Here is a 24,911-nt window from a genome sequence, read left to right as displayed (position 1 = left end):
TCCGACCACAGAAACCCTAAACCCAGTGGGCCTAAACCCCAGTTTTCAAGAAACACTCAAGGTGTCCTCCTTTCACACCTGCCTGTTCTTGTGGCTCGTTTACAAACAGAGTGGCATCTACTTTTTCTTTTTCTTGCTGGTGATGGATTTGCTGGACACCACGGTGTCCTCTTTCGGGGGGCTCGGTGTGAAACTCGAGGAGGGGGCGTCCACCGGTTCCTTGATCACGGTGATGTCCACCTCGTAGTCTTGTCTTTTGGCCTCTTCCTCTCTCAAGCTGTTGAGCCTAACAAGAAGCAAACACAAGAAAGTATCTTTTTTTCCTTTGAAATTTCAAAACCAGTTTTTATGCTGTCGTGTGGTATAAAGTAGTCCATACCTGGATCTCAACAGTGTTTGTCATCACTATGCCTGAAATAAAAAGTCACGCCATCGACATCTCATCAGTTCAGACTGCACACATCTTAGGTGACTTGTGAAATACTTGTCTCTGCAGCAACTTAGCTAGTGAGCAGCCTTTTGAAAGTCCTGCTGCGGCTGTTAGTTCTTAAGTCTAACGCTCTCCTGCACAGGCCAGCAGGCTCATGATGCCCTTCACAGGTGAGCATCCGCACTCGAGACTGACCTGTGTGGGGCTGAGCCTGGACACTGCGGCCATGCCTGCACACTTAACACAGCCCAATCACTGTTCTCACTGTTTCAGAAACACGGGCTCCCTCGGTCCTCACAGCAGTCCTACGAGGGGTCACCCCTACCTCCACAGGGGCAGAAACAGGCACATGGGGACAGACCTTGCCAGAGGTCACCCAGGTATAGTAAGTGGTGGGGCTGAGAATTGACCTGGGGCGGTCTAGGTCTGTATTACGCTGTGTCCCTGTGGATGCCTGGGGACAAGGGCGTCGTCGCTCCCTTAGCCAGGACAGAACAGGCAGCCACGGGTTCCCAGCCCCACACGAGGCCATGCCACTCTTTGGAAGTTGTAGACTCTTGTGTCTGTGTGTGTGTGTGTTTTGTTTTTTAATTTATTTGGTGGTACCACATCTTTGTCGTGGCATGTGGGATCTAGTTCCCTGACCAAGGATCGAACCCAGGCCCCCTGCGTTGGGAGAGAGAAGTCTTAGCCACTGGACCACCAGGAAACACCCTGACATCATAGCCTTTTAATACAAGTGTTTGGTCCTGAAGCTCGGGGTGAACGCAGAGGACAGGAAAGAAAGATGACCGAGAGCCCAGGAGGGAGGGAGGGAGTCAAGAGGTTTATCGCGTTACCTTGCTTCCAGCTCCTCGTTTTCCATCTTCCTCTGAAGGGCCGTTGCTTCATCTTGCAGCCTGTTTTCCTTTACTTTCTCCTTGAGGGTTTCTTCATGTTTATGTGCTTGGAAGAGAGTGTTCACAAAAAAGACGTACATATTACTGATCCATGTGTTGAATTTTTCCTTTTGTTCATCCTTGGATTTTTCTTTTTTCCCTGCAAGAAAGGCTGATTGAAATGAACATTGATACAGTCTTGAGTAACGTTGGGAGTGTGCATTCCCGTTCCCGGTTCTCTCACTAGCTGTGGTGGGCTGAGTGTCCTCGTCCCCCATAAGAGTGGTGCTGTGCTCCTCATGGGCTTGTGGGTGTTAAGGGAGTGCAAAATGCTTCAGGGACCCCCCAGAACAAGGACGGCATCCGCTGACCCCAGCTATGATGGTCAACACTTCCTTCAGGCCTCCTGGTATCTATATTTTTTTCTAAAATAGCTTAACTATTTTGGTTTTCTAAAATTAAAATCTTAGAAAACTTACAACATTCCCACATTTTCAGAGAAAGGGAAAAAAACCTCTTGGCTTTTGACTACATTGTCTTTAAAGGCAGTTTTAAGAAAAAAACGTTAAAGGATTTTAACTCTGAATTGAGTAAGAAGGTAGGTAAAATTACTGACTTGATAAGGAATATAGCTTCACATCTACTAAGGCAGCAGACACCCACTCTGGAATGTGTTTAAAATAGTTGATTCCAGGGGGATAACGCTTTGGATAGTTCTGTAATATCAGTAAGACTGGGGATCTGTCAAGACGGCATTTGTTTTTTGATTGTGTCTATTGCTTCGGCTCTTGGGCTCTTTGACGGCAGGGATGGGAGAGGAGTGAGGGTGCAGGGCCTGTGGAAACGCAGGGCTCTGTGAGTAGAGCAGCCTCCGCCCCAGGAGTCCCTGTGAAGGGCCCAGAGCAGAAGACACGGGGAGAGCCTTGATGCCAGTGCCAGAGTCTACGAGGGCAAAGGGGCATGAAAACCCAGCCACAAAGACTGGCACACCAGTGTTCACAGCGGCATTCTTCATGGCAGCGAAAACTGGAAACCACCCGAGTGTCCGTCAGCTGACGAGTAGGTAAAAATGGGGAAGAGCCGCACAGCGGAATACTACTCAGCCATACAGAGGACCAGAATACTAATACGCGCTGCCACGTGAAAGAACCCCAAGACAACTGTGAGTGAAACAGGCAGGCGTAAAAGACGGATGATTCCGTTTATATGAGGTGTCCAGAAAAGGCAAATCCGTGGAGAGAGCAAGCCGCAGGTACCAGGTGACCCACAGGCGCCCCCAGCGCTCCAGGCGCCTCACCCACACCTACCGCCACCCTGAGGCCAGCTCCCCGCGGTGGTGACATGGCTGTACCTTTTAATAACCGTGATGTCATTTACAAGCAACAGCTTGCTAGTACCAAGGTTCTAGAATTAAAATACTCACCACTTTGAGATAAAAAGAAGGTGAGCCCTTTGCCTGCAGATTTAAAATTCACTTTGGAAGTTTTTCCATCACTTACAGATTTCTTGATTTTGGGCTTTTACATAAAAAAAAAATTAAATGTAAAAGAGAAATCATAAAGCAAACTATGGCTTCTGCATCATCATAGACAAACACTAAGTTTCTATGTCGTAAATAATCAGAAAAGTATTCACGAGGCTGACATCCTTATGCTAGTTTGACTGTTTTTAACCTGCATAAAATTTGACTTTTTAACCTGTATATTGGCCCTGTTAAGGAAAGGAGGAACAGAGCTGCTGTATCCACTGGAAGGCTCCTCCCCCAAGAAACCAAACCCGGGACACTCCACCCTGGTCTGCTGGGAGAAGGTTTCTTAGCCACCTCTCGGTGGCTGTAATCACCTCACACACGCTGTATGCACCCACATCTCTGCCTCCAGCAGATCTCGCCCTTGAACCCCAAACTGCCTCCAGCTGCCCGTCGCTGTCACCGCTTGCACGTCTCCTCAGGCACCTTAAGTTAGCATGTGTGCAAATCCAGCTCCTTAGGTTTTCCCCCCAAAACTCCTCTCTCCGTCGAACCCTGGTCCTCCCCTTCATGATAGACGGCAGCTCTACCCTTTCAGTTCTTCAGGCCCAAAAAAATCTTAGAATCCTCCCTGCCTTCTCTTTCCCTCTCAAATTCCGCAGCACTCAAGAAACACGGGCAGATAATCCCAAGCGCTTCCTCACGGGTCTGCCCTCAGCCCAGCGGCCGGGAGCCGACAGGCCGCCCTGCTCACGGGCCTCCGTCTCTCTCCAGCCGGGCGCCCCTGGCCGGGCGCTGCCTCCCCTGGTGCACCTTCCTGGCCGGCCCCGACGCGGCTGCCCCGGCTGCCACGCTTCCCGCCCAGCCACCCAGACCCACTCCCGCCTCAGGGCCTCCACGCAGGACAGACTCCCTCCGCTGACCGGCAGCTGCGCTCAGGGGTCACTTCCTCCCAAGACCCCCCCCTCCGCCCACCCTGTCACTCAGCCTCCACCGCCCGCCCCGCTCCTCGTCACACCCCCGAGGCCTGAGTGTGAAGCAGCAGAGAGCACTGCAGGGGCGGGCGCACACCCTGGAGCGGGACTGCCCCAGCGCCGCTGCTCAGCAGCTCCGGGACGCTGGGCGAGCCACCCTGCCTCTCTGTGCCTCAGCTGCCCCCTGGAGCTGATGGCAGCACCCACCGGGCGTCTGGGCCTTGGATGAGCAGCACCCTGGCAAGCGCGTGGCACCGGCTGAGCACCCCGCAGGCGTCGCCGCCTCCTGTCGCTGTGCCACCACTTCCCTCTCTCCCCCAGAAGGTGAAGCCCACGAGAGGATAGGCCTCCTGCTCCTGCCAGACGCCGGGCCCCAGAGGCGCCCTCACCGCACAGCCAGCGCGTGCCCATGGCCAATGCCGCAGCCTCGTGCCCATGGCCGATGCCGCAGCCTCGGCTGTCTTCCCGGTTGCCTGTCAGTACACACCTCTGACTTCCTTATCTTGCTGATGTCGAGCAGGACACCCAACTTGCTCGAAGATGACTTGGTGCTGCTGAACTGAATGTCGGATTCCTGGCTTGGTATTGCGCTTGGACTCCTGTTCTGGGTTTCCTGACCAATGACAGACACACGAGAGGGCTTCTGGTTTCCATGGAGATGCACAGGCCTTTAATGCAGTATAACTGACTTACGACACATGACACCCAAAGCGCGCCGTGACGGTAAGTACGGACGTGTCTGCACCTGTGAACCCATCATCTGGGACACTGAACGTGCCCATCGTCCCAGATGCTGTAAGCCTCGGGGTCCACCCAGTGCTCCCTGCCCCCAAGGGTGTCAATAGGCACTCTGACGCTTGTTGACAGAGCTCCTTTAGCACGGCTAGGAGTCTGCTTCCTGGGTCAAGACCAGGAAATACATTTCCCCTAACTTACAAAATAAATAACGTAAGGGACCTTCCCTGGTGGTCCAGTGGCTAAGACTCTGAGCTCCCAATATAGGAGACCTGGGTTCGATCCCTGACTGGGGAACTAGATCCCACATGCTGCAACAGCCAAATAAATAAACACATTTTTTTCAATAATAAATAAATAAATACTTTAGGACTTCACTAGTTCTTTCCTGAAAGGTTACAAAACCCCAAGATAGTTCTGGTGACAGTTTAACCATTCCAGAATAAAGCCCTTCCTTACTCTGTCAATTCTAAGATATTATCTGTTACCTGAGCTGTCACTGGGTAAGTGCTTCCAGCTTTGTTAACAGACAGGTCATCATCTGGGAAATCTGAACAGAATTTAGTTTCTGGCTCAGGAACACAGATGAGGGCGAAGCTTAATAGAGCTTCAAAGAATTCCAGGAAAACCAGCTGAAATATAAGAAAATATAAAAGGGTCAATGCTGACACAACTCGAGGTGGGCCAGAGGCTCTTCTGGGTGTTTGTCTCTATCCTCCAGGAAACGCCACCTTGTTCAGCACTCGGATGCCACAGGAACACACCAGTTTGCAGTAAAAACTACAGCCTTTAGGAGATCTATGAGGATGTATGTTCTCTCCTTAGGTTTTAAGTCACTTTTCTATCTGATGGGAACATGTTGCTGCATATTCACTCACTGAGGACCGTCACTATAAGTATTTCCTCTTTTCCTGAACAATGAGAGAAGTGGCACCGGTGACAGCTGACATTGGAATGGCTAAGAGACCCTGAGGCGGCATGACCGTGTTCTGCACGGAAGCAGCACATGAGTTGGTGAGGGGTAGACTGGGAAAGGAAGACTGTTGTGGTTTGAACTGCGCCTCCTTGGAAAAGGGGTTGGGAGTCCTAAGCCCCAGGATCCTCAGATTTACAGATAATCGAGCTAAGCTGAGGCCGCCAGGGTGGGCCCCCGTTCAGTATGGCAGCCGTCCTCATAAGAAGAGGGAGACCGCGGCCCCAAGACAGGCACACAGAGAGAAGACGACCACGACGGGCCAAGGAGCGGGGCCTGGAGCCGACCCTTCGCCACAGCCCGCAGCAGGAACCAGGCCCACCAGCAGCTTTCTGATGCCAGCCTTCAGAACTACAGGCAAGAAATGGCTTACACAAGCCAAAAAAAAAAAAAAAAAAAGAATGTGGGGGAAGGTGTGCATTGAGTACGAATGTTCAGAGGCAGGAGTCTGGTGGGTGTGACCGGGTGGTCAGACCTGGGCTCAGAGAGGCGGCTGTGCTGGAGACAGGATCTTGGTCGTTGGTACCCAAGGCAGAACAAACAGCCTGAGTTGGATCTGGGCCATTCGTGACACCTCTTTACAAACCTCAAGTTCAAAGTTACTGTCGATTCCATCATACATGGAAGGGTTATCCTCTGCTATGACCTCCACAAACTTGGTTGCTGTCAATTCTTTATTTATCATCTTAAAGCTCTGCAAAAGAAACAGCCAGTCAAACCATAATGGCTGCTAACTACAAACAGATATATATATATATATATATATATATATATATATATATATATATATATATATGTACTTTTAAAAATGTCACAGTCCCACTGAAGACGAGAATGAGGGGAAAATGCATGTAGGCAGGGCCCTCCCTCCACACTGACCCTTCCCTCCAGACTCTGTCCTAAGAACCCAGAAAGCTGGGTTCATGTCCCCAGGCTCGAAGAGTTACGAGAATTCCTCCCTTGGAAACCTGAACATCCCGGAGAAGAGGTCTATGGACAGTGGGCTGAGGGGTGTGAGGGGGAGCTGGGGCGGTTTCCTGGCTCGCTTACGCCACAGTGAAACCCAGTCCTGGACCGGTGCCGCTCATCCACAGTTTCCCATCAGCCTTAGCATGCCACAGTCCTACCTGTGCGTGGACAGCCCAGGAGCACTACTCACTTGTTCCTTGCACATCACAGCTAGACTATTTTGCCTTTCCTAAATTAAAACTCAAAACAGCTACAAACAGAAAGCCATGCTCCACTGTAGTGGTTACCCGCAACATCCAGAGGAAGTGTCTCATGTTCATGGTGAGCTCGTGGGGAGGGGCCGCGTGTGGTCTGCAGTGCGCCGTGTAGATCTCCCAGCACTTGTCCACGTAAGTCATTGAATAGAGGGTCCGCTGGGCCTCGCAGAATAAATGGCCTGAAGACGGGGTGGAAACACCGACACGCAGAATGATGATTACAGAACTCGACATGGGAAACAGTTAAGGTCCATGTAATCCTGCGGGTTCTGTATTTACCTTTTACACGGCAGGCATTGGGGCGGATGTTCTCATTCATCACTTTTTTAAAGCACAGAGAGAGCGACGGGCTTCGGTCTCTGCGGTTAAAAGGAAACCACCATCACGCCTCCGTCCAGGAGATGGAACTTAGTCCCCCGCTCCTGGAGGGCCGGGTGGACCTCGTGACTGGCTTCTCTGCCAAGTAGACCGGGCACAGAAAAGGGAAAGCAGTAAGTCTGCTCTAGAAAACCTGGCTGACAGTGCTGAGTCACGTGCTCACAGGTAACACTGCCAGTGATGAGACAGACTGATGTCACGCACCCCTGATATGACGGTATTCTTCCCCCAAACCCATAACCTCAGGGTGATGACAGAAAAACATCAGCAAAGCAAAATCGAGGGATATTTCACAAAATAACCAATCAATATTCTTCCAAAGTGTCAAGATCATAAAAGACCAAAAAAAAAAAAAAAAAAAAAACGATCACAGTTGTAGGGGACTAAAGAGCCAAGTCAAAGGAAAACACCCTCATCCTGGGAAAGGCTAAAGACAAGGAAAGGGGGCGGCAGAGGATGAGACGGCCGGATAGCATCACCGACTCAATGGGCATGGATTTGAGCAGGCTCGGGGAGGTGGTAGAGGACAGGGAAGCCTGGCGTGCTGCCGTCCATGGGGTCGCAAAGAGCTGGATGTGACCTGGTGACTGAACAGAGATAGGACAATGCAACAAGGTGGGACCCTGCATTCGGTCTTGGAACAGACAAGTGAAAACCTCAGGAAGCCCTAAGAAACTCTGAAATTCAGTTAATCAAACGGTAGCAATGTTAATTCCTTCATTTTAAGAAGTGCACCGTGATTCTGTAAGACGTAATCATTTGGGGAAGCAGGATACAGACTATAAACCAATTCTCTGTGTTACCTTGGTCACACTCTTGAAAGTCCACAATTATTTCAAAATCAAAGGCTTTTATTAAAAAAAAAAAAAGATGCAGTATCAAATTTGTTCTGAGAAAGACAGGAAATTCTAAGGAAGAGTTGGTGGTGACTATTTCTGAGTAAAAAACTTGAGGGCTATTTGCAATACTGACACGTGACCTGCATCAGAAGGGTTTTCACAGTTTTTAATTTTGCTTCTCATGGTCTGGGTGGCTAACGTTTGTAAGAAACTTTTGTTCCTAATACTTCAAGAGTACGAAAAATAATCATGAATATCCGAGGAAAGAGAACAATATTATGACAATCGTGACGGTTCGCTCAGCCCCCATCCTACACAGGGGCCCAGAAGGAGAACTTACTGGTATTCTTTGTGATGAATGTGGTAAGCCAGCTGCAAGAGGTAGTTCAAAAATGTCCTCAAAAGTAATGTGGTAAATGGAGAGTGAATTTCTTCCACTGGTATGTCGTTATTGGCTAAAATAAGAAAATTGGAGAGGACCTGACGGCTGAAAGGGTGAAGAATCCACCTGCCCATGCAGGAGACACAGGAGATGTGGGTTCCATCCCTGGGTCAGGAAGATCCCCTGGAGGAGGAAATCGGCAACCCGCTGCAGTACTCTTGCCTGGAGAATCCCATGGACAGAGGAGCCTGGCGGGCTACGTGATTAATGCTGCTAATTTTTAATGGGTTTGAAGTATGTTTCAAAAACTAAAATTTGCAGTTGATACACACACAAAGAACACCAAGTGAGCAAATGCCATTGGTAAATGCCGCCCATAGATTTGCTTGACGCACATGTATTAGTTGCTGAAACGTGTCCGACTCTTTGTGACCCCATGGACTGCAGCCCTGCAGGCTCCTCTGTCTAAGGGATTTCCCAGGCAGGAATACTCGAGTGGGTTGCCATTTCCTCCTCCAGGGGATCTTCCTGACCTAGGGATCAGACCCAGGTGTCCCATGTTGCAAGCAGATTCTTGACCATCTGAGCCACCAGGGTTGATATTAGCTCTACCAAGTAGGTAATTTGAGACCTTCGAACCTGCCTCCTACAATTCAGCTACAGAGAGTAAAACTTTCAAAACTGTTAATTTTACTGCACAAAATTTTTAACCTGAAATCAAGCCCAACCTAAAATTACCTAAAGCCCTTTCTAGACTATTCCAAGCCCTCCCTGATCTTCTCTGCTTCTGACCTTACAATTTGGTGTTTTTTTAATATATATAAAAACTATAGACCAGAGGACATATGCATGTGTACAGGACAGCATACTCTGTCACAGAGATATTTAATTATGAGTCACTGAGGCTTGGTGGGTTTTCAAGGAAACGGTCGGGGATTGGTGGGCACTGAGATGGTAAAGGGCATTACCGTGCGTGTCCTGTATGCTACCTGTATACCTAGCATACTCTGTAAAGAGCCGGATGGTAAATGTTTTAGGCCTTCTGGGCCAGAGAGTCTGTGCCATAACCACTCAGGTCCAGTTTTGCAGGGCAAGAGCAACCACAGACAAGACATCAACAAGTGAACAAGGCTATGTTCCAATAAAACTTTATTTACAAGAACGCCCAGTGGGCTGGATTTTGCCCATGGACCCACTTTGCTGACCCTGCTATGGATGGTCTTCGACTACTGCTGTTATTTCACTAGATTCTGTCTTCAGTTGCATTTTAAGCACCTTGGGAACAAGCGCACATGCTGCTTCCTGGAACACCTCTCCAGACATGTGCCTTCCTCGCTCCCTCAACATTTCCTAATTGGTTTCAAGGTGCTGAGATGTTACACGACCCTTTAGAACAGACGGGAAGGACCTGGAATACTCACCACTGAGCACTCTGTCCATATCAGCAAGGGTTATGTTATGGTGATGGAACTTGCAGTCTTTGAGAAACCTCCAGAAGTGAAGTTTTGTCATCAGAAAGGTGTTATCCAGGGAGCGGTCACAGCCCAGGCTGCTGTAAAAGTTGTAGATTCTTCTTAATTCTGTAATGTTTCTTAAGATAGCATATTCTACCTGAGAAGAGAAAACCACACGAATCTTCAACTGACCTGATAAGAACCACGGTAAAAAAAAAAAAACTTGCTTTCTAAATTAAACGAGGTCACACATGCAGTAGCATTCACCTCTTACCACTCACTATAAGAGCTCAGGGAATGTTATAGTCTCCCTAACCATTCCAAAGTCAATAACATGCAATTTCTGAATGAGAATGGGAAGACATGCTGTTATCTCAACAGTGGAATTACTTTCCTATAGCTCTGTCCTATTCTACCCTGATTCATCCCATCTCCACGGCAGGAACAAAAGTCTCTTGTCTACAGATGAATGGCTCAGGGGTGAAGAATCCGCTTGCCAATGCAAGAGACGTCAGTTTGATCCCTGGGTCAGGAAGATGCCCCTGGAGGAGGAAATCACAACCCACTCCAGTATTCTTGCCTGGAGAATCCCATGGACAGAGGAACCTGGCGGGCTACAGTCCATGGGGTCACAAAGAGTCAGATACGACTGAGCAACTGAGTGTGTACAAACACATACACACACACACACACACACACACATCAATATCCCTCATGGACACAGGCACAGAAATCCTCAAAATAACAGCAAGTCAGGGACTTCCCTAGTGGTCCAGTGGTTAGGACTCCGTACTTTCACTGCCAAGGACAGGGGTTCGATCCCTGGTTGGGGAACCAAGATCCCACAAGCCACATGGCCAAAAATATAAAGATTTTTTTTTAAATTAGCAAACTGAAGGTAGCCAATATATAAAAAAGAAGAATACATCAGCACCAAGTGGGGTTTATCCTGTGATGGCTAGGCTGGTTCAACATGTGAAAACTCAATCAGTGTAATTTATCCTACCACATAATCATACCAATCCATTTGGCAAAAACTGTTAATACCCCTTCATGATAAATACCCTCAGCAAATTAGGAATAGAAAGGAACTCCTTAACCTGACAAACAGCAGACAGAAAAACATACAACTAACATGCCACGTAACGCTGAAAGCCTGAAATAGGCGACAGTCACAGTCACTGCTTTGCTCGCCACCCCCTCTGTCACCATTCACCGTCTATCATTTTTCCCCAGGCCCTCAGTGGCCTTATGCTGCCCCCAGACTCCTCAGACCCACAAAACTGCAGCCTACACAGTGTCCTGTTTCCCCAAACCTTGAGTCCCATGCGTCACCCTCTGAAAAAAAAAAAACATCAGAAAATGTGAAGACTTGGATTTGGGGTCCCTATGGAGACAGGGAAGTCCCAGCCGGGCGGCTCCATCAGGCATGTATCACTTTCAGCATCAACTCCTGCCTTTGAAAATTCAACTCAGTTGGATAAGCAAGTGGAGTTGGCCCTATTGAAAACCCTGCTCCAAAGGACACAGAATTTTCTTCAGGAAGCTGAAAATCTAGTCTATATCACAAGACACATACAGGAAGGAAGTCTCCTTACAGAACAGAGTCAGGGAGGGACAAGAGACGGATTTAAGGACAAAGCGGCCTGGAGGGCCAGTGCCTGAGCTGAGCTCTGGAGAACTGAAGAGTGGGCTGGACTTCACAGTCCACGATCCTCAGGTGTAAACAGCTGGTTGGGATTAGACACATGCTCATGAAACGAGGTCCAGCTACACATAATTTTTTCTCTAAGTATTTCAACATTGTGAATAATTTCTAAGGGTCTGAAGTTCTTTTGAAGCCCAGAAGCCTATGACAACACACAGCAGAATTAATGTCCTCCAGAGTGAGGTGACCACAGCCTTGGCCTTCAGACCAAGCCAGAGGGGCAGGGGTTGACTGACCCTTGGAAAAAAAGTGAAAGTGTTAGTTGCTCGGTTGTGTCCAGCTCTTTGTGACTCTATGGACTGTAGCCCGCCAGGCTCCTCTGACCACGGGATTCTCCAGGCAAGAATACTGGAGCAGGCTGCCACTATCCATCTGTAGGGGATCTTCCCAACCCTGGGATCAAACCCAGGTGTCCTGCATTGCAGGAGATTCTTTACCATCTGAGCCACCAGGGAAGCTCTGGGTAATTCACGGGGTCCTTCCATCCAAACTTCCATTTTCTCAGGAAGCCGGCTCACTCACATGGGATTCTAGAAAATTAAATGAGAGGATATTTAAGCCAGGTGACTCCCAGGTGTATAAAAAATACTTGATACGGAGCAGCAGTCATCAACAGTATCTCCCCAAGACTACGGAGAGTTTGCTCAGATTTAAGCCCAAAATATATATATGTATTTCTAACAAAGAAGGTTTTTACCTGCTTCTTTTCTTCTGACTGGTCTCTCTCAGGGTACATTTTCAGCAATAAACTGAGATCCAGCTCGAGGCTCGAGCCTAACAAGGAATTACTTTCATTGCCATCAAGCTTTCTCATGATTTCTAGCAAATGAAGGCAAATACAGGGGATAATTGTGAAAAGCAATATTGAAATGTTTCAAACGTTATGTCAAAATGATTTTCTGTAAAAGTGTGACATAAGAGTATTCAAAAACCTACAAGAAGGCAGTTGTGGGGACTTCCCTGGTAGTCCAGCGGCTAAGACTCTGCACTCCCAATGCAAGGGGCCGGGGTTTGACCCCTGGTCAGGGAATTAGATCCCATATGTCCCAATTTAACAAAAGATCCTGCATTTGTAACTAAGACCCCTCAAAACCAAATAAATAAATCTTATATATATATATATATATTTTTTTTTTTTTAAAGACAGCAGTTGCTCACAGGAAACTTGTGTTTTCTTCTGAAATATTAGGTACATGTTTTTATATCAGTGATAAAGAATCTGCCTGCAATGCAAGAGACCAGGGTTCAAACCCTGTTCAGAAAGATCCCCTGGAGAAGGGAACGGCAACCCACTCCAGTATTCTGGCCTGGAGAATTCCATGGACAGGGGAGCCTGGCAGGCCCATGGGTTCACGAAGGGTCGGACAGGAGTGAGCAACTAACACTTTAAGTTTGATGCACTGTTACCCGTCAGCCTCCCTCCAGCTGGAAGCGGACGCTCCTACCAGCACTGGTGGAGGGCTTGCACTGCTGGCACTTGAAGGCACCCTCTGAAGGCGAGTTCGGGTAGCTCATCACTTCCCCGTCCAGATTCGGAAACACCACGATGTGATCCTTGGAAAACAGGCCATCATACACACGCCCATTCTTGAAGGTTAATCGGCCCTGCAGAGAGAAAGACAGCTGTTTGCAGCTTAGGGAAAGATTTTTAGAAACCACTGGTAAATCTACATCAGTATCTTTTCAACAGTTGGGAAGCTTTCATTTGCTAAGATCTGCACTTAGCTCACACAGAGTCAGGCTCATAGAGTCTCAAGTCACAGCGTAGATCCTCTCTCCCAAGTCCCCTTTTCCTCTCCTCTCTCTGTATCTCCCCCACCATCTCTCCATAACCCTGAGCACCCCTAGGTCACAGAATGTGCCTTATTAAATAATGACCAGCAGAGGTGCCTATCGCAGAATGGGGACTTATCTTGATATTTGTCACACCCAGGCCAATAGTTGGTCTGACTCAGAGGTGGGCAAATGACCCAATCCAGCTCAGTAAAGCTAAAGACATGTGTGGAAAATGTCTGTGAAAGAAGTTTCTTCTCTCCTTCTACTTAGTGGGGCATGTAGGTGAGAAGCCTGGAACCACAACAGCCATCTTGCAGTCATGAGGGAGAAGCAGCATAATAGTGACGCTGACATGGTAGGAGAGACGTGGATGGATGAAAGAGAAAGATTTAAGCTAGATTTTCAGTTACTTGCAACCAAAACCACCCTAACATACACATACACCACAGACTAATTAAATAAACTCTAAATATACAGGAAATTGATGATACGTTAGAAATTACTCTGGTGGTGCAGATGGTAAAGAATCTTCCTGCAACGCAGAAGACCCAGGTTCAGTCCCTGGGTTGGGAAGATCCCCTGGAGAAAGGAATGGCTACCCACTCCAGTATTCTTGCCTGGAGGATTCCATGGACAGAGGAGTCTGGTGGCCTACAGTCCATGGGGTCACAAAGAGTTGGACATGACGGAGCAACTAACACACACTCAATCATCTTAAATCGGTAAGCTAGCCTACGCAGAACGGCTGATACAGTTTCCTAGGTAGAAAAAGTCATGCCTTTACATAACCTTCGAGATGCAACCTTCACAGGTCTGTACTTACCATGCCGTGTTTTTTATTGGAGACCCACTCTCCCTCATACACGGCTCCGCTGGCATAGTAGAACTTCCCATGGCCATGGCGGTATCCGTTCACAAACTCTCCTACGTATTCGTTTCTCAAAGGATACTGGGAGTAGGGGATTCTCTTTAGAAACCATGTGTGTGTGCCAAGGCCGTTCTGAAAAGAAGGCAAATTTCCATGAGAAATACTCAAAACATTTCCTCTTTGTACCTGAATCTATTCAAATAAGGTATGAATCAAATACAGGGGCTCATCTGAAGGGGCAAAAAGCATGGGGATTGGGGTCGCACAGACTCCGTCCTCACAGGAGTCACGGGACTGATGAACTTACCAGTCAAAGAACCTAACTTGTGTGCGAGACCTTTAGAGAAAAGTAAATGCTAACAAAACAGCGCTTTTTAAAAGGCTGATTTAACCACAGAAAGAACGGAATCATGATGCCATCAGCAACATGGATGGACCTAGAGATGACAGGACCTGGACTGAAGCCAGAAAGAAAAAGACAAATACCGTTCGATATAGATCATATGTGCAATCTAAAATACAGCACAAGTGACTGTATCTACGAAACAGACTCACAGAACAGGCCTGTGGTTGCCAAGGGGAAGAGGGAGTAGGGGAGGGAAAGACTGGGAGTCTGGGATTAGCAGATGCAAACTACTACTTTTGGAATGAACAGACGGTAACTTTCCACTGTAGTGCACAGGGAACTATATTCGGTCATCAGTGATACACCATAATGGAAAAGAATATGTATACGTGGGTAACTGAATCACCAAGTCATCCAGCAGAAATTAACACAAAGCTGTCAATCAACTACACGTTAGTAATTTTTTTTAAAAAAGAGGCTGATTTAGGGGCTTCCCTGGCAGTCCAGTGGTTAGGACTCTGCACTTCCACAGCAAGGAGGATGGACTCAACCCCTGCTCAGCGAACTAAGACCCCCATATGCCAGGCGGCATGGCCAAGCAACAGAAAAAGGAAAAGAAAACTGAAAATTGTTTAAAGGCTGATTTAGTCGAGTAATCATTACGGGAGTTTCTAAATTTAACACTGCCTGAATTTCAGATTGCCACACGATACCCAAGAAACAAATCGCGGCCTGAGAGTCAGCAGAGCGCCTGCCGCTGGGTTGCTGCTACTGTTGTTACACGGTGGCTCGGTTGTGTTTGACTCTTTGCGACCCCATGGACTGTAGCCCACCAGGCTCCTCTGTCTGTGGGAATTCCCAGGCAAGAACACTGGAGTCGGTTGTCATTTCCTTCTCCGGCTTATCTTCCTGGCCCAGGGACCAAACTCATGTCTCCTGCACCGCAGGCGGGTTCCTCGCCGCTGAGCCACCAGGGAAGCCCCGCCTCTGGGCGCGTTCTGCGGAGACCCGCTGGTACCTGGACCCCGTGCCGCCACTGACCGGTGTACTCCTCGTTAGTCGTCAGCCACCTCATCCTACCTTCCCCGTGGCGCATGCTGTTCTCCCACTGACCCTCGTATATGTTCCCGGACTTGTAACTAGGGCCACAAACCAAACAGGTAAAACCGGTTATCTCATGTTCATTTACCTTGAAGGACTTTATCTTAAACTTTCTCCCTAAACACCTGTGAAGAAATCCAGCCCTTGTGCCCATACAATCTTCCCTGTATTTGAATTCAGTGGACAGGCATGAGGTTTGCAAAAGCAGCTCTCCCAGGGGTGGGGGTTGTGGAGGGTGGGTGGGGGGAGAATAGGTCACTGTATAAAACCTTTTGATCATTAAATTATCTGACAAAGTGGATAAGAATAGCGCTTTTTTCTTTTTTAATCTTTTAAAAACAATTCCCTATACTATTATGGTTAATACTTTGGTTAATGTTAAAATTAAAATATTTAATTAAAATAATTAAAACCAAAATATTGGTTAACATTTTGCCCCAGATATTTTATTTCTTTGCCCAAAATATTTGGCTCCATCAGCTGAATCTAAATATTCCACCCTGCTTATACAGCAAATGTATTCTCTGTAAGTTCTGCACCTTATCTTTAAATAGCCTCAGGGAAAAGCTATCTGGGGCCACAAATGCTTTTCACTAGCACCCGAAACATGACAGGGGAGGGGAGGAGACCGCAGATACCTACCATCTTATCCCCCAGCCCTTTCTGATGTTGTATATCCAGTCTCCTTCATACCAAGAGGTGCCCTCTTGATTATAATAAATGGAGCCCTAGAACAAGGAATACCATTAAAAAAAAAATCAAACCTCATAAAACTGGTTTTTTAAAAAGGTAAAGATAGAAGCGTATGATTTTAGGGCATCTGAAGGATGTGGAGAGGTCATCCTTACGACATCTTCGGTAAGATGTAAAACCGGGCTCATGCTTCCGGTTTGTGACTGAGGACGTGGTCACGTGCGTGGCTGCCTCGCCCACCTTTCCGTGTCTCTTGCCGTGGCACCAGTGGCCGATGTAGGACACAGGCTGCGTGCTGCACTTGAACATGCCGAATCCGTGCCTCATGCCGCTGACCACCTCTCCTTCATAGGTGCTGCCATCTGGCCACGTGAAGACGCCGTGGTTCATGGGGACGTTCTTCACAAAGTCGCCCTGTGGCAACACGGCCATCAGAAAGAAGGAAACGGGGAGATCCCTCACCTGGAGACGCAGAGACCACGCCGGCCTCTTTTCCCAAGGTAACGGCTGAGAACCCCCTGAGCCCCCAGCCCCCTCCTCCCGTCCCTGCACAGCCCAGCCTCCCTCACCGCGTCCCGGCACCGAGCAGAAACCCAGGTGGAATGAACGACCGGGAAGGCTGTGAGCCGACAGAGCTCCAGGAAGCCGGCAGGAGACATGGTGCAGGGGCGCCTCCCAAGCCTGGCCTTGGCAACTCTGGACTCTGTAACCCGCCTCAAGGGAGACTAATTCACTGCTTCCCAGGAGACGCTGACCATTAGCCAGGCTCAGTGTTGGCCGGTGGAAACTCCAACACTCTGCAGACACATCAGCTGACTGCCTGCCCCAGGGGTGCCTTTCAGATAATCCCCTGTGGTCGGGGCCCCGGAGGGGTGCATAGCACGAGTTCCTGCACATCTCAGCCTGGAGGCTTTGGGTTCCTCTCCAGGAACGTGAGCCTCTGGAGGTGAGATCTCACCAGACGTTCCAGGAGGCCAGGGACCTTCCTGAGCACACGTCTGAGAGAGCAGGAACCCATAAACCCTCCTGACTGGGCTGGTGTGTGTGTTGGAGGGGGCAACGTCTACCGGAATCAGCCCCACCTGACCTTCCAGAGATGATAAATGAACCAGAGGCCAGGCCAGGCGGCAGGGTCTGGGGGAAGAGATGCGTTCCTGGGAAAGCCTGGCCTGAAATGGCAGTTGGCGCCCAATCCTCTGCTGCCCTGGACCTTGGGTGCTCTCTTCCCTCCATGATGGTGACAGAGGATGCCCTTCCCTCGCTCTGCCCAGCCCCGTCTCCCGCTGCCCAGTCCACTCAGCTGCCCACCTGGCCCAGACATGCCTGTTTCCCTCCTGGGGCTGTTTGAGTATGTGCATTAGGCCCCCCGTTTTAAATACTTTCATTACGACTTATAAACACCATGGCGTTAGCAGCTCTGCAACTGTGATTTTCAGAGCAGTGTTTCAGGCCCACCCACATTGTGGAGACACCGATCTAAAAATACATACTCCCCTCAGCCCAGCAAGATGGGATACGTGAAACCCATATCACGGAACATAAGTAGCCAGTAAAAATAGATTGATCTCAGCCAATGGATGTGATCTGATCTCTAGAAAAACACAGGGGCAGAAGAGAGGGTATAATGAACTATCTCTGGGACTTCCCTGGTGGCCTAATGGCTAAGACTCCGAGTTTCGAATGCAGGGGGCCAGGGTTCGATCCCTGGTCAGGGAACTAGATCCCAAAGGCTGCAACTAAGACCCGGCACAGCCAAATAAGTAAATAAAAAGTAAGTAAATAAAGTACCTCTGTTTATAAAAAGGTGGGAGAGGCTGAAGACTATCTCTAGAATATACAGACAGAACTGGAAACTGGTGACAGTTTCCAGAGGGGCCCCTAGAGTAACGACTTACTTGTCACCTCCGTTCTTTTGGTCTGTGGATTTTTTTAACCCATGTGCTGAGCAATTTTTATGAAACTCGCTTTTTTTTTTTTCCTTTTGGCTGCATTATGCAGGAGGCCAGATCTTAGTTCCCCAACAAGGGATGGAACCCAGGTCCCCTGCAGTGGAAATGCAGAGTCCTAACCACTGGACCGCCCAGGGAAGACCCTGATACTAGCTAGGAACCTGTGGGAACCTACCGTTAAATTACATAGTTAGTTTAGAACTGCAACATATTATACACTTTACCTCGTATTTCAGTCCATCAGCCCAGATGTAAGTCCCCTGTCCGTGCATGAGTCCTTCGGAGAACATGCCCTTCAAAACAGAACAAAGCCTCAGGCCCAATTTTGATTTCATATAACTCCCACCCAGGGATTCAGCTCTTAAAAGGGAACCGTGTTCCACAAAATGCTGGTCCAGCATTCAGCTGGGAGCTGGCACCGCGCTGGCGTCCATCTGGTTCTAAAAAGGATCTGAGGAGTCCAGAAAAACCTAGGTCCCTAAAACTGACACCAGGCAGTGCTAAGCAGTTGTTAAACTGAGCTCTGAATTCAGCCTTCCTCTCCTAACTAAGCTGTTGGAAAACTACCATTCAAAAGAACTCATATGCTTTGGGTTTTGCATTTCAAACTTTTTTTTTTTTAAAGGTTTTTTTTTTTTTAATTATTTACACCAGATGTCCTCAGTCGCTCAGTCGTGTCCAACTCTTTGCAACCCCATGGACTGTACCCACCAGGCTCCACTGCCCTTGGAATTTTCCAGGCAAGAATACTGGAGTGGGTTGCCATTTCCTTCTCCAGGGGATCTCCCTAGCCCCGGGATCGAACCCGAGTCTCTTGTATCTCCTGCATTGGCAGGTGGATTCTTAACCACTGAGCCACCTGGGAAGCTCCATCTAGACTTGACGGAACTGATTAAACCATCATCTGAATATCAAAAATGATGACATTTTCAGTGTCACATTTTGTTTTCTCTTATTGGAAATTGTAAGTATTTATCCCAAAGACAGATGGGACATTTTAATGAATACTATTCAACCATAATAAATGGCCTTTTTTTTTTTTTTGGCTTTATTCCCTGGCTCATGGGATCTTAGTTCCTCAAGCAGGGGCTGAACCTGGTCCCTTAGCAGTGAAATTGTGGAGTCCTAACCACTAGATGGTCAGGGAATTCCCATAAATGGTATTTTTAAGGGTTTTTTACTACACAGGACAAGAAACATGTTAAGGGGAAAAATCAGGGTATTGAAACCCATGCTTTTTGACCTCAACTACAAAAAAATCTGTTCTCCTACAACAAGCACATATTTCTTAGATAATCTCAATGAATGAATGAATACCTCCACTATAGCCTCATGGATAAACAGGCACAAAAAAACCCCCAAAATACCCCCAAAGTATCTAACAATTGTGGCGTAGCTCTGAATGTTAAATCAGAGCACTGTGCAATAATTAAAATACTAATTATGGAAGAGGGAATGGGGAGTTAGTGTTCAATTCAGTTTGGGAGGATGAAAAAGTTATGGAGATGACAGCTGACCAAGAAGGTGGACAGACTTAACATTACGGAAGTGAAAGTCACTCAGTGGTGTCGACTCTTTGTAACCCCTCTTGGAATTCTCCAGGCCAGAATACTGGAGTGGGTCACCGTTCCCTTCTCCAGGGGATCTTCCCAACCCAGGGATCGAACCCAGGTCTCCTGCATTGCAAGCGGATTCTTTACCAGCTGAGCCACCGGGGAAGAATACTGGAGTGGGTAGCCTATCCCTTCTGCAGCGGATCGTCCTGACCCAGGAATGGAACCAGGGTCTCCTGCACTGCAAGTAGATTCTTTACCAACTGAGCTATCAGGGAAGCCCAACATTATTGAAATTTACACTAAAAAATAGTAAACCTTTTTTCTTAAATGGTAAATTTAATGTACATTTTACCACAAACTTTTAACTTATGAAAAGCATACATCAATATAGCAATGTAGTCCTAAGTGAAAAAAAAGATTCAAGATGTTATCTACAAAATCAACACGCCCACGTAAAAATACCGATTCATCCATTCAGGAAATAAAAGGGACACAGAAAACTGAAAAAATTTATGGCAAAAGGATGCTGGGATTTTAATTTTACTCTTTGTTATTTACTTTAGTGACCTTAATGTTGTTTGTCCAATAAATAAAAATCAGGAAAAGGAAAAGAAAATCTAAAACTGGGAGAAGGAAAAAAAAATCTAAAACGATTATTTCAATTGTTCTGATCATGTTTTTGCCTTAAAATATGTACTCAGAGTTCACAATAAAATCAGCATTAAGTATTCTGGAATTGGAATCAGAGGACGTTTCCGAAGACGCAAATCTAAGATGATCACCCCACACTGTCTGCCTTGCCCAGTCCCAAAACGTGTAACTCACCCGGTAGGTACAGCCTCCTTGGAAGATGGCAAACCCTTCTCCCTCATATAGTCCACGGACTTTTTCCCCTTCGTAGCTGCAATGACATAAAGCTCAAGGCAGTGAATCATGTGAGGAAACGCCAGTGACTGGGGGTTATAACAGAAAAGCAGTATCAGTGAAGACGTGCAAACGATCTCTCATGTTCCCCCAACATGCGCCCAGGACCACTGTGTGCCTGCCCTTTCTGAGCACTGGGGCTTGGGCTGTGAACAAGTTCCTGCCCTCAGAAGTTTATGGTCCAAAGAGGAGAGACAGACAATCAAAAGGAAAACAAATGAACACGATGATTCCAGACCACATTCAATTTTTGTGAAAGAAATGGTCGGGGAAGGTGACCCTGAATGAGGAGGAGTTACCTGGTAACAAAGAACCTTGAGAAGAGGATCCCTGGGAGGAGGGAACTGCAGGTGCCAAGGCTCTGAGGCAGGAAAGAGCCCGCTGTCTCAAGCTCAGCTGCATGGCTGGACCACACTGAGGAGGGGAGTGATGGGAGGGAGACCAGGGGAGGCAGAAGCTGGGTGGGCAGGCAGGTGGGCTGAGATAAAGACTTGCCATTAAGTACAAAGCTCTAGAAGGAATCATGAGAGGGTTTTCAGAACTGGGTTGGACAGGACCAGACTTACATCTTAAAAAGATCACTCTGGCTGCTTCAGAGAACAGACTTGGGGGAAGAGTGAGCTGCTGGGAGGGAGCAGTGGGCAGTGAGAGAGATGAAAGCATTGGGAATATTCCGGACAGTTTTCCATCTGGGGTGTGAAAACATTCTGGAAATGGACAGTGGGGATGGCTGCATAACGTGGAGAGTGTACTTAATGCCTCTGATTTACACATAAAAGGATTTAAAATATGTATATTTCACTATGATAATTTTAAAACTTTTTTTTTAAGATGTATTCTGGATGTAGAACCAATAGGGCTTGCTGATGTGCTGGCTTTGGGCAAGGGAGGTGCCAAGAACAGTGCCCAGATTTTTAGTTCCAAACTGATAACGTGTGACTTTATCACCTTGCTCACCTCCAGGCTCTGAGGCGAGTGAGGTGGAAAACAAATGGACCTGGAACAGCCCTGACCACAGTGGGCGTATTCCAAGAATCCAGAGAAGAGTAAATATTAGAAAACCTAGGATGAGGAGATTAGTTCTACGACTTCAGGCCTGGATGTAGGGAAATAGTGATGCCCTAAGAGAAACGGGGACCAAGGGATGAACCCACAGCTGGGAGAGAAACAGCAGCATCCAGAGAAACCTTCTAAGGTGCGAATTCTCATTTATTTCCCCCCATTAAGAACCTGAGGCTCAGAAAGGTTCAGCGATGGGGCTGGCATCCTAGAGCTAAGACTCAAATCCTGACTGTGGTATTTCAAGTCCTGCAGTCTTTGCCTTGGGACGCAAGATCAGTGGACGATGTCTAGTAGGGCATTAAAAAAAATGAACCAAAAACTCACGGAGACGCAACAATGCCAAAGGCATAGATGTTTACAGTCGTCTAGGGAGACAGAAGGAAGGAAGGGAAGTCGCTCAGTCCTGTCCGACTCTTAGTGACCCCATGGACAGCGGCCCACCAGGCTCCTCGGTCCATGGGATTTTCCAGGCAAGAGGACTTGGGTGAGGTGCGAAGTAAAACTATAAGAGATCATTCACAGACAGAGAACAGACAGCATGGAGGTCGGAGACACAGGAATGTGGAAGAGGCAGCTCATTAAATTACCGTGCAAGAAGAAAGAAAAGTCAAGACTGCCTGGTGATCCCGTGGCTAAGACTCCATACGGGCTCCCAGTGCAGGGGGCCTGGGCTCAGTCCCTGGTCAAGGAACTAGACCCCACTTGCTGCAACTAAGACCCCACACAGCCAAGTAAGAAAAGAAAGAAACATTTAAAAGAAAGGAAGAAATCACCTTTCTACTATGAGTTTGGTCAGAAGGGGCTCTTCATACTGGGTGGCATCTTCATTCGGCACACTGTCGCTTTTGGCCTCTCTCTTGCCTGCCGGGTCCTTGAGCGGCACGTCCAGTGGTGGCACGGCACTCGGCGACGCGTCTTGCCTAGCAGCGCTGCCATCTTGTTTGGCAAACTCTGGATAATCAGAGGGAGACGAGGGAGAACGGGCGGACTTGTCCCCCTTTTTATCTGCTCTTTTCTTTTCTTTCACCATGGCCTTTAGAAGACCTAAGGTTCACTTTATTTAGATAAGTATCCAATGACTCCTTCAGTTGAAAGCTGTGTGTTTCAAGGAGCTGGGGAGTTTTATCTGAAAAATAAAAATTATGTCTCTGAATACTTGAGGGTTTCACTCATCGTTACAATTTTAGTCTTTTTAAAAAGCTATTTATATTTATGGATTTGGCTGAGCCAGGTCTTAGTTGTGGCATATGGGATCCAGTTCCCCAACCAGGGATGGAACCTGAGCCCCTGGCATTGGGAGCACAGAGTCCTCGTCACTGGACCACCAAGGAAGTCCCTACAATTTTAGTTTTACAGCCCCAATGTCATTATCATTCTCTTCTTACAGTCTGAAAAATTAATTACAAGGATCAAGTATCACCAAGTTATAAAATGCAATTTCAATATTGCATTGTCCTAAGATTTTTTAAATTAGAACCACCATCTATCATTTCTTTTCAAATAGTGTTCCAGTGAGAAAGGTAACCCTTTGTGGGAAAAAAATATCAACCTAACCTCTAAAATCTTACCTACCACCAGCTCATACTGGAAAAGCCCCCCTGTACGTCCCCCTGGCAAAGCGCTCAGGAGCTGAACCCAGGCTTCTGCATTGTCCCCTTCCCAATGGTCCTTCTGCTTCAGATGTCAAACAGGAATAATAGTAACTTGTCTGTGTGCCGCGATTCACGGGGTCGCAAAGAGTCGGACACGACTGAGTGACTGAACTGAACTGCACTGCTTATAAGGATTAAATAAGACGATGCACAAAATCAATTATTCTGTCACTTTCCTATTTTCAAACTTGCAGCCATCGCTACCTACTCCCTGGGACAGCATGACAATACGTTGAGGCCTCCTATGTCAGACAAGAAACCTTGTGTTAATCATTTGCCCGAGGTCCCAGAGCTGAGGGGCGGGGCTGCAAAGCCATAGTATTCGTGGCCCCCCAAAATTGGCCCCACTGAAGACATCCCAGTACATCAAGCAGGAGGCAGAGGTGAGTCCGGAAAGGCAAGGCAAGACCCTTCTTCCTGTGCCTGAGGCGGGCAGTGGCCGCCCTACACCCTCTGCCTGCCTGGCACCCTCTGGTCACCTGATTTCCGCTCACTCCCCCCAAGTCCCCAGGCTCTGCTCTCACCAACATGGTCCTGCTCCCCTCTTCCTTCAAAACCCCATCACCCTTTCCAGCCCTGCACCCCCACCTCAGGACTGTCAGCCAAGCAAGCCGCTGAGGCTTCTAAACTCGTCTTCACTACAGGCTTTCCGCTCCCCCATCACCGAAGTCTGAACTACTAATAAAGCAAACTTCCTTTCTCTTGGTCTGTTTCTTACCAACTTTGGCGTATCTTCTGCTCTCTCTGAGTTCACTTTCCTTAGCACGAGAGGGGCTCGCGTTCTCTGGGCCCAGGCTCCCAGCTCGGTCCTGTCCCTTCCTCCGCCCTCCCCGCCCACCGCTCACCGGCTCGGTCCTCGGAGGCCGAGGAAGAGCCGAACCTGGACGTCAGGCCAGCCGCGGCGCAAAGAGGGCCGCACGCCTGGGACCCCGGGTCCCCCGGAGGCACTCACCTCGGTGGAGACCCAGAGAGGATCCAGCTGGGACAGTGGCAGGAAGGCGTCCGGACCAGGAGGTCTCCAGGCAACCACGGGCCCCGCCCCGCCCCGATCTTAAAGGGGCCGCGGCACATGCTTCGCCCTTCAGCTGCTGCTGCTGCTAAGTCGCTTCAGTCGTATCCGTGTGTGCGACCCCATAGACGGCAGCCCACCAGGCTCCCCCGTCCCTGGGATTCTCCAGGCAAGAACACTGGAGAGCAGGTAGTAATCTGGAACCCAAGTGACCTGGGTTTTCCCTCCTCTGCTAATTGCCCTGAGGCCTCTCAGGCTGTATCTTCTCCTTAACACAAGAGGGGTTACTCTTTCATAACTGCCATAAACAAGTTACCCCAAACTTACTGGCTTAAAGCAACATAGATTTATCATCTCACAGTTTCGGGAAAAGTCCAAAAGGATCGGGTCCCTTTGGCAGCTCCAGGGAGAATCTTCATATTTCTAGAAGTCACCTTCCTCCGTCTTCGAAATCAGCATCATTTATCTCTCTGGCACAGCTGGGGAAAATTCTCCATTTTTTAGAAGACATGGGCTAGACTGGGCCACAG

At 48.2% G+C, this 24,911-nt stretch overlaps 1 protein-coding gene across 1 annotated transcript; it reads right to left on the bottom strand.

The window, feature by feature from the left end:
• Nucleotides 1-117: 117 nt before the first annotated feature.
• RSPH10B (radial spoke head 10 homolog B) lies at nt 118-22,750 on the bottom strand. The gene is made up of 19 exons (XM_068969194.1): nt 22,494-22,750; nt 20,560-20,635; nt 18,403-18,471; nt 16,470-16,643; nt 16,179-16,264; nt 15,454-15,574; nt 14,045-14,221; nt 12,891-13,050; nt 12,143-12,264; nt 9,705-9,894; nt 8,242-8,356; nt 6,964-7,043; nt 6,715-6,863; nt 6,045-6,152; nt 4,974-5,117; nt 4,238-4,363; nt 2,732-2,825; nt 1,270-1,468; nt 118-286 (listed from the first exon to the last, which is right to left on the bottom strand). Exons 1-19 carry the CDS (start codon nt 22,748-22,750, stop codon nt 118-120), a joined length of 2,616 nt encoding a protein of 871 aa, XP_068825295.1.
• Nucleotides 22,751-24,911: the final 2,161 nt, after the last annotated feature.

Source organism: Capricornis sumatraensis, chromosome 3 (genome assembly GCF_032405125.1).
Source record: "Capricornis sumatraensis isolate serow.1 chromosome 3, serow.2, whole genome shotgun sequence".
Lineage (NCBI taxonomy): Eukaryota > Metazoa > Chordata > Mammalia > Artiodactyla > Bovidae > Capricornis > Capricornis sumatraensis.
Note: the sequence above shows the minus strand (reverse complement) of the source record. Positions and strands in the feature narration are given on the sequence as shown.

What these genes read in the sequence shown, in the direction of transcription:
- RSPH10B (XM_068969194.1), bottom strand. Translation starts at nt 22,750, where the DNA reads ATGGTGAAAGAAAAGAAAAGAGCAGATAAAAAGGGGGACAAGTCCGCC. An exon ending in ACGGCAAGAGACACGGAAAG is followed by an intron (nt 16,265 to 16,469) that starts GTGGGCGAGGCA and finishes TCCTTGTTCTAG; the next exon opens with GGCTCCATTTATTATAATCA. An exon ending in ATTCATCACAAAGAATACCA is followed by an intron (nt 7,044 to 8,241) that starts GTAAGTTCTCCT and finishes TTTTAACCGCAG; the next exon opens with AGACCGAAGCCCGTCGCTCT.